At 33.2% G+C, this 8,381-nt stretch overlaps 1 protein-coding gene across 3 annotated transcripts; it reads right to left on the bottom strand.

The window, feature by feature from the left end:
• Positions 1–977: 977 nt before the first annotated feature.
• LOC123216949 (protein CUP-SHAPED COTYLEDON 2-like) lies at positions 978–4,707 on the bottom strand. Of its 3 annotated transcripts, none has more exons than XM_044637658.1 (5): positions 4,334–4,707; positions 3,677–4,202; positions 2,482–2,703; positions 2,111–2,394; positions 978–1,773 (listed from the first exon to the last, which is right to left on the bottom strand). In XM_044637658.1, exons 3-5 carry the CDS (start codon positions 2,663–2,665, stop codon positions 1,201–1,203), a joined length of 1,041 nt encoding a protein of 346 aa, XP_044493593.1. In that variant the 5' UTR covers positions 2,666–2,703; positions 3,677–4,202; positions 4,334–4,707; the 3' UTR covers positions 978–1,200. The 3 variants fall into 3 exon arrangements, with proteins under 3 accessions (XP_044493593.1, XP_044493586.1, XP_044493601.1); XM_044637651.1 differs by having other exon boundaries at positions 2,482–3,793; positions 4,106–4,202; XM_044637666.1 differs by having other exon boundaries at positions 2,482–3,793.
• Positions 4,708–8,381: the final 3,674 nt, after the last annotated feature.

The raw sequence follows: 8,381 nt of genomic DNA, 5'->3' as shown, positions 1-8,381 counted from the left end.
ATAAAGAGAAACACAAATGTCTAATCATCCATGGCTGTGTCTCCGCCAAAATTTCCAATGGGGTAGATTCCCAACACCCCATCACAGAATGTTAAAGAAATGATCAAATCAAAGAGTCCAAGGCAAAAAAAAACAGCTCAAATAACAGTTCTCTTTCTCTTTATATGACACTAAAACCCTTAACTTTTGGTGCTTGGATAAATATATTATTCAGGAGCAAACATCTCCTCATCTGAAAACTTGCAGGAGGGTTTTATAGGCCAATACTTTCATCAAAATGGTGCAAGGCGTGCCATGCTAAGCTGCAAGCCAATGAAGGCACTGGTCCCAGTTGCATAGTCCCTGAAAACCCAAAATGTTACTGTACTGATTGCCTTGCCAATAATCCTGATATCACATGCCAATTTTCCTCCTTAATTTGTATTGTTTGTGCTGTGAGCAACCTGAACAGTCCACCTCGTCACCATCATTTCACTGGGAAGCATCAGCATTCTGCAGGCAGATCAGATCAGAGTTTGTGCGATCTTTGGCACCATGTACAATGTTAATTTGTTCAAAATTTTTAACAGAACCCTTTAAGAGATGAAATGTAATTCTGAGTTCAAGCATAAATAAAGACCCAGAATGTGCTTGAAGCTCTGCATTAAGGACAACATTGTGGAGAGGAATCTGTAATAATCACTCGTGTATATCTCCAACATCCACAGTGCTAAAAATAATAATATGTCAGTTGGGCAAACATTAATTTACAACTACAGTTAGTTGGCGATAGCCATTACCAGATTCATTATCTGCATGGGTGACAAATATTCTCACAGTGCGAGTATTAGATTTGTCCTTTCTGCAAGCAGCAAATCAAGTCATGATCTTCAAGCTCAAACATGAAACTAACCAAAACCCCACATAATAATTTCACAAATTCTTGAGTAAACTGCTTAGGAAACCCGTAGCCTTATCTGTCGGAAAATCATCAAACATTAATGGTTTACGTGGTTGATCTTCTGATAAAGATGCAAAAAATTAACATAGTGCTTATACAAATAAGATTGAAACTTTAATGAAGATAATGAAAATTACATGAAACGACAGACATTAACAAAAGTTGAAAAGCACAGCCACAGATGGGAATCTCTCAATTGCTGGACAAAAGCTGAAAGTTAAGAAATTCAATTCCTAAAAAACTCTTCTACTAGAGTTCACTTAGTAAGTCCACATGCAATCAAGTTCGGTAGGCCCCACAGCCATCCTGGCACCACCATCGGCTCCTCCTCCGGCTATCATGTTGTCTTGCATCACAGACCAGTTTGAGGCACTACCCTGGATCGTCGTCGGAGGAGGTGGGGGAGGACAAAAGAGGTCAGGAAAATGGAGATTCTCTTGCAGGGACCTCAGGCTGGGGAAGTTAGACACACCAAGGTTTCTTGAGAAACGCCCAACTGAGTCAATTCCATTAAGCGGTGGGGCCAGGTCGAAAGTGGGATTGAATGTGGAACCAACAGCCGAGGCAGCGGCGGCTGCAATGGTGGAGAAACAGGACACGTGCTCAGTAGGAGCGTGACTGTCAAAGGAGGAACATTCAGTAATGGCGGCTGTCGAGGAGGTGTTGGGGTGGTCAAGGAGAGGCGGTAGGGAGGCCGAAGAAGGAGAACTGGGTTCTGGGAATGAAAGATTCACTGTTGAAGTTGAAGTTGAGCAGTTCATGCGAGTTTTTTTGGAACTGTTAGCGGTGGAGCCAATACTCTTCTGAAACACCCTGGAAATCACCCATTCATCCTGAAAGGAAACAAAATCTTGTTACAAAACTTACAAAAAGACACAGTTAAATCTGACTCCCAATAATTATTCTTATCATAAATATTACAAAAACTAGGTTATCTTGAGATAACATAGCAATGTAACCATAAGCGAGTTTATACGACTTTAATATTCTAAGATGTTTATAGAGTAATGATAAAGCCGTTGAGGGCTTAAGCTGAATAAAAACAAAAAGTTACACAATTAATTCAACAACCTTTCCTCTTAGAGCCCCTTTAAGGAGCAACTTTGTACTATCATCAACCGGGCTTATCTGGCCTGATGAGGAAAATGCAATAAGTGGAAAGTTTTATACCTTGGAGCTCCTGGAGAGATAATGGTAGGAAAATTTGCCTTCAAGGCGATATTCATGCATAACCCAGTTGCTTTTCTCTCCCTTTGGAGCTCTCCCTTTGTAAAAGACGAGAGTTTTCTTCATTCCGACGAGAGCAGAAGTTCTTGAGCTGTAAATCTCCCTGTCTTTCCCAGTAGCCTTCCAGTATCCAGCTTCAGTGGCTCTGTTGGTTCGCAGCCCAGTTGGGTACTTCCTATCCCGTAGGCTAAAGAAGTACCACTCTTTCTCTCCCATCTTCGCCTTTTCTGCCAATGAAATTAACAAACACGACAAAACGTCAAAACTTGCATAAACTAATAACTCAAGTTAACGAGTGGAAATTTTTGTGTTACCAGGAAGTTCCCAAGGTTCACACTTGTTGAGATCAACTTCAGCAAAGGCTCGCCCGGTAAAGTTACTGTCAAGAACCTTCTTAAGAAGATAAAACGTGATGAGTTCTTCATCGGTAGGGTGGAACCGAAAACCAGGAGGCAAATGGGCATCAGAGTTGTCAAAGTGACGATGAAAAGTATCCATGAAGAAGAAACAAAAGCTATATAGACTGAAACTGAACGCTTAAAACACAAAAACAAAAAAAAAACCAGACTTAATCTTGATGGAAACTTAAAACATAACAAAGAGAAAACTTTTCTTATGTTGCTTGTGGGACTTGGTTAGCCAAGTTGGGGATACAGTGTGGTTTGGGATTGAGTTGAGTTGTGTTATATTGAGTAGTTTCCACAGGGATTTGATGAATCGAGTGACAGGCGAAAAAGTGAATTCAATAATTAAAAAAAAAGGAAAAAAACAAATAATAAATAACAACAATAATAAGGTATGATCTGTGGTTGGAAAAATCTCCATGTTTTCTCTGCAGTGTCCTATTGTGTCTTCACACTCTCTCTCTCTCTCTCTCTCTCTCTCTCCCCCTTAGGGGCTCTACCAAAAGGACTTATAATAACACCTAGGAACAGAGAAGGAGAAAGAGAAAAATGGTGATGTATGTTTCTGCAGAGTGGGCTCTGTGGGGTACTGTTTTTAGAATGCGTGCGTGCGTGAGTAAATGTGCAGGTATTCTCTATTAGTGTGGAAAATATAAGAGGGAACAGAAAGTAGTTTTATGGGAGAGGCCCTTTTGATAGAGAGAGGAAAGAAATAAAAAAGCAAAAAATATACGTATGTCTACAAGAGAAAGAGAAAGAGCAAGAGTGAGATACATTGAGATTACACCATGTATCGATAAAGCTGTTTCATATCTCATCCGTCAGCAGAGTACAAGATTAAATTATCAACTTCACAGAACCCCTCTCACTACACGCCACCTTCATATATTATATCTTTTCTTTTATCTTTTCATCTATACATGCATGGATTTGCAACAAGAAAGCATACATCTTATGTGTTTGTGTTGAGTATAAACCAAAGAGAAAAGAGAGTATTTCTGCAAGTAATTGTACAGCAGCCAGCAGCCCCAGTTTATGGTACAAGAGACAAAAAGAAATTTCCCACAGGACAAGGCTTTAAAGCAAGGTGGCAAAAGAGCTTTACCTTTTACCCTTTAGCCTTTGCCATAATGAAATGATTTGATGATTCTGCTTTGTTTGTTGTAATTATTTGTGAAACTTTTAATGCCTCCTTTCTTTAGCTACTCTTCCATGGTGGATGCTGCATATTAAAGGATTAAAGGTAGTCAATGCAAGGCCCTTCCCCCTCTCTTGTTGAATTTATCTCTGAATGATAATTTAGGTGAGACTTCTATAATTTTTCAAACCAATTAAATTAAATTTGACCAAGAACAACACAATTTAAGAACATAGCTAAGTTATTGAGGTGGGTGTACTATTTACTGGATAATTATTCAGAGTCCATCAAATTTTAGACATAGGCATCTTCAATTCCTCAACCAATTATTGGAGGCTAAAATCTACTGTTCAAATTGACGTTTCAACCACTTTAATAAACAGCAGTGAAAAATACATTGCATTATGCAGAATGAAGAAAGATTCTCAGTATCATTGTTGATTGAGACTGAGCTGAGCCCTGTTGAATATCCTTTTGTCTTCTTCAAAAATCCCTGCCCAGAACTTCATCATATTACAAACATGAAACAACACGAGTTTCATTGGCCATCTCTATCATTTATCATGTTCTAAAAAATAGCAAAATCAAAATCACTCTGATAAAAATGCAGAAAAGGCTACTCACCATCATCATCATCTTCTTCTTCCTCAACAACTATTTCATCGTATCTTCAGATGCACTGAAAAGTGAAAACTTCACCATTGCTGAGTTAAAACAAGGTCTTTCTGAAACTGGGGACTATTTTACAGAAGTGGGTAATCGATAAAATAAGGTTTTGTACTGGCAAAAAAGGTGAAAATGGGGATTAGAATTGGATTTCACTGGAAAAAGACGTACTTTTGGTTGAAAATCCGAGCGATGGAGAGGAAATGATTAACCTAGTTGAATTTACCCATCACCGTGCATGATGCATCAAGTCGAGCAATCACATCCGTCCATCGCATCTATCAATCAGATTGATGAATTGGGATATTGACGCGTCATGCTCGGATTTTGATAGATACAACTCATTAACCCAGCAGAGGTGACCCATCACCACTCTTTACATCAAATCAATTCCCATCCAATCAACTTCCTATATTCCTTTATTGCCCTTTTCACACTAATTTATATAAAAAAAAAACCAATAAAATATAACTGGGATTTGACATTTTTCACAATTATTTTTTTATTTATTTATGCTCTTTAAGATGAGTCAACAACTCTTTGACGTCACCATGTTGGCAAATTTCCGTTAGGGACACTGAATTTTCAGCTCTATTGTGGCCATCCTGCTCCTAATATTCATTAATAATATATATAATTTTATAATTATCATATAATTAAATATTATTTTATTTTTAATTTAAAATTATTTAACTATAAAATAATTTATTATTATTTATAAATATAATTAATATATACTATTATTTTAAAATTAAAATACAGTGATTCATATTATATAATATTTTATTATTAAAAATAAAATATTATCAAAAAATAAATTAACTATAAAATATAAAATTATTATTTTTAATAAAAATTAATAAACATAAAAAAATATTAATTAGTAAAATAGTCACTATATGATTGAAAACCAATCATAATAAACCACTTCAACAATAAAATAAAATTTGTTTATGACTCAAAACACATTGCAAAGTCACCGCCTTAATTCCAATATAAACACATCATTGCATCTTGTAGTAATGGGGAATGGAAAATTATAATTAAGAGTGCAAAGTGAATACCTTGAAGCGCCATCATGTGTCAAGCGAGTGGTTATAGAATAAATTTGAAGAAAGAACCGGCTACGAGGAAAAATATATATCATAGAGCACAACTAAGAATAGAGTTTGAGAAATGTTATGAAGAGATCAATCGTGATTTTAGAAATTTAAAAACTTATCTTAATTGGGTGGCATATCAAATCATGATGATGAGATGGCAACAGATGACGAACTAAAACACAAATTCAGTGGATATGTAAATCTGATGCAAATGAGATGTTTCTGAAGGCAACGACATGGCAATATCTAACTAAGGAAGGTCTTTAGTAGGTAACGATAATTGTGAGTAAAAGCAACATACGAAGAAAAAAATATTCTCTAATTAATGACGATAAATAAAGGTTATCTAGATCTTAAAAAAGATAAATATTTTGTCACATAGGAAACACCATAACACAAATTATAATATACGAGAGGTTTTTCTCTATCCTCTCTCTAAAACTTTTTACGTTTTAATCATCCATTTAAATTTTGCTCTTAATCATTGGCAATGTTATCATTATTAGTAAATAGTTACCAATAGTGAAATTTTGACTTTCCAAAGGGTAAAATTTTGTCGTTTCAACAAAGTTCATGTGGGAAACAGTGATTTAGCCTTATTCAAATTCTGGGATGGTTAAATTGTAATATATTCTTATTTTAATTTAAAATAATTAATATATTATTGTTAGTACCTATATTAATATTTATTAAAAATATATATAATTTAAAAGTAAATATTATTATTGGTGTCTAAATTAATACTTATTAAAAATACACACAATTTTATTGTAAAAAAATTAATGAAATGCAATATAATTTATTAATATTGAAAAATACAAAAAGGGTTAGTTAGGTTTAAATAGAGAGTATAAATGTTGTCACAGTGACTTATTGAATGTGGAAATGATGAATATTGAATGTGGCTTCAACATATTGGAATATAATTTAGGTTATAAAATTCAAGTCTTATTTTAAATATGCAACAACAATCCCTGCCTCCAATTAAATGTTGTTTCTATGTTACCACTATTTTATTACAAGGTATGTATGTACACCCGCACTCTCTGATACAGTAAATAGTGATATAAATATTAATTTTAAATCATATAATTATATAATAATATATTATTAATATATTAATTTTATGTATTTAAAATATATACACATATTTTTATTTTTTTATTTTTTATGACATATAAACAAAATTATGATTATTTGTGATATCTTTAAATAAATTTTATATTAATAAAATACAATAGAAATATTAAATTTTGTGTTTTTTATATTACTTAAAAATTAGAAGATTTGACTGATTAAAAATTTTGTGAACTCTTTGCATTATAAAAATGTATTTTTATTTGTGAAATTCAGAAATAAAACTACTTTGAACCACAATCAATATCTTGGGATTAGATCAAAGATATTATACTATTAAATTAAATATAAAAATGTTACCACTTGGATGTATCCAAGGCGCCGGATCGGCCCATGATTCGATCTGTAAAAAGGCAGGGCCCGTGGGATCAGGGTCCGTATTTTAGCAAAAGAGTTCGAATATCGAGAGAGGGAGAAAGAGAAATGAGATGACGAAATGATGAAGTAAGCGGCGCCGCCCTCCGCCTATGCCACTCCGTTCTCTCTGCTTACTATTGCGAGCCGCTTTTGCAGTTCTGGTTACCCTACTCACTGCCTCACTTTTCGTCCTTCTACCCAGAACTCAAACAAATTCTCTCCATCTCCTCCTTCTCTGTCCCCCCGATTTTTACACGTGTATGTCTTCTACTATTTTCTTACGTGTCAACATCTTAGATCATATATGACATCGATTCTCCCAAAAATTATGAGGTTTTTTGTATATCAAAGTATACATATACATAAATACTATTTTCAAGAGAGTCACGTGACTACGATTTCGGGACAACATAAATATATTGTTTTTTTGATAGGACAATCGAAATTCATCTGTCGATGTGATTTAATTTTCATGGGACCCTTAGACTTATGAACAAGATACAATTTCCAAAGTACAATTTAATTGTTTTCTTATGAACAAGATCATGGTTTTGAATTAGCCCAAATAACTATTTCCCACGCAATGTTTGATGAACAACATTTGCATCCTTTTAAGTTTGTAAAAGTCAAATTCTCACCAATCTATATTAAAGTGAACAATTAGTTTTGACAGTCGAACAGTATTTATATAATTTTTGTCCAAATATCATAATGTAGAGTGTAACTGAAGATGTAATTATCATTTTTCAATACTTATTAATAGACATTTCTCTTATCTTGTTTCAAAATTTTTTATATTTATCTAATAACTTTAATATAATATTCATACCTCTAGTTTGATACACTTAACACATTTTTAAGAGCGTAATTATAATTTTTAAAACTATTAAGAGGTTATTAAAATTTAAAATTTTTAAAAACACCCAAAAACTTTTTTAAATTCTTAAAAATCTCTAAATTTTCACAATTTTTCTCAAATATATATATATATCGTTGACACTTTTATTTATACTTATACGAATAATATATTATTTTAATTGAAATTAATATAATAAAAAAATATAAAAATGATTTAATAAACTTTTAGGGGTACAATGTTTTTAACTAGAGGGCTTTTTTATGGTTCAAACACTTATATGACAAATTTGCCATATTTTTTAAACAAATTTAATATATGGGTGAAAAATTATTTTTTTTTTTAATTTAAATAATGATAATCAATTAGTTTATCAAACCCACCTCAAATTTTGCATCCTAAGCCCACGTTGATGATAAGCATCAGTATCTTGTAAGAGACGTCCATAATGGGTCTTCTTATGGAAAAAAATTTGTTCACATGCAAATTAAAAATTAAAACTTGATGAATCATCAAGCTTATCCTTAAATTATTATTTCAACACCCTTTATCC

The sequence above is a fragment of the Mangifera indica genome, chromosome 1, assembly GCF_011075055.1.
Source record: "Mangifera indica cultivar Alphonso chromosome 1, CATAS_Mindica_2.1, whole genome shotgun sequence".
Taxonomy (NCBI): domain Eukaryota; kingdom Viridiplantae; phylum Streptophyta; class Magnoliopsida; order Sapindales; family Anacardiaceae; genus Mangifera; species Mangifera indica.
The sequence above is the reverse complement of the archived record's forward strand: the minus strand, read 5'-3'. Positions and strand labels throughout refer to the sequence as shown.

Coding starts and splice junctions, on each gene's coding strand:
- LOC123216949 (XM_044637658.1), bottom strand. CDS start 2,665: ATGGATACTTTTCATCGTCACTTTGACAACTCTGATGCCCATTTGCCT. Junction 2,395..2,481: donor TGAACCTTGGGAACTTCCTG/GTAACACAAAAA, acceptor TTTCATTGGCAG/AAAAGGCGAAGATGGGAGAG. Junction 1,774..2,110: donor ATCTCTCCAGGAGCTCCAAG/GTATAAAACTTT, acceptor GTTTCCTTTCAG/GATGAATGGGTGATTTCCAG.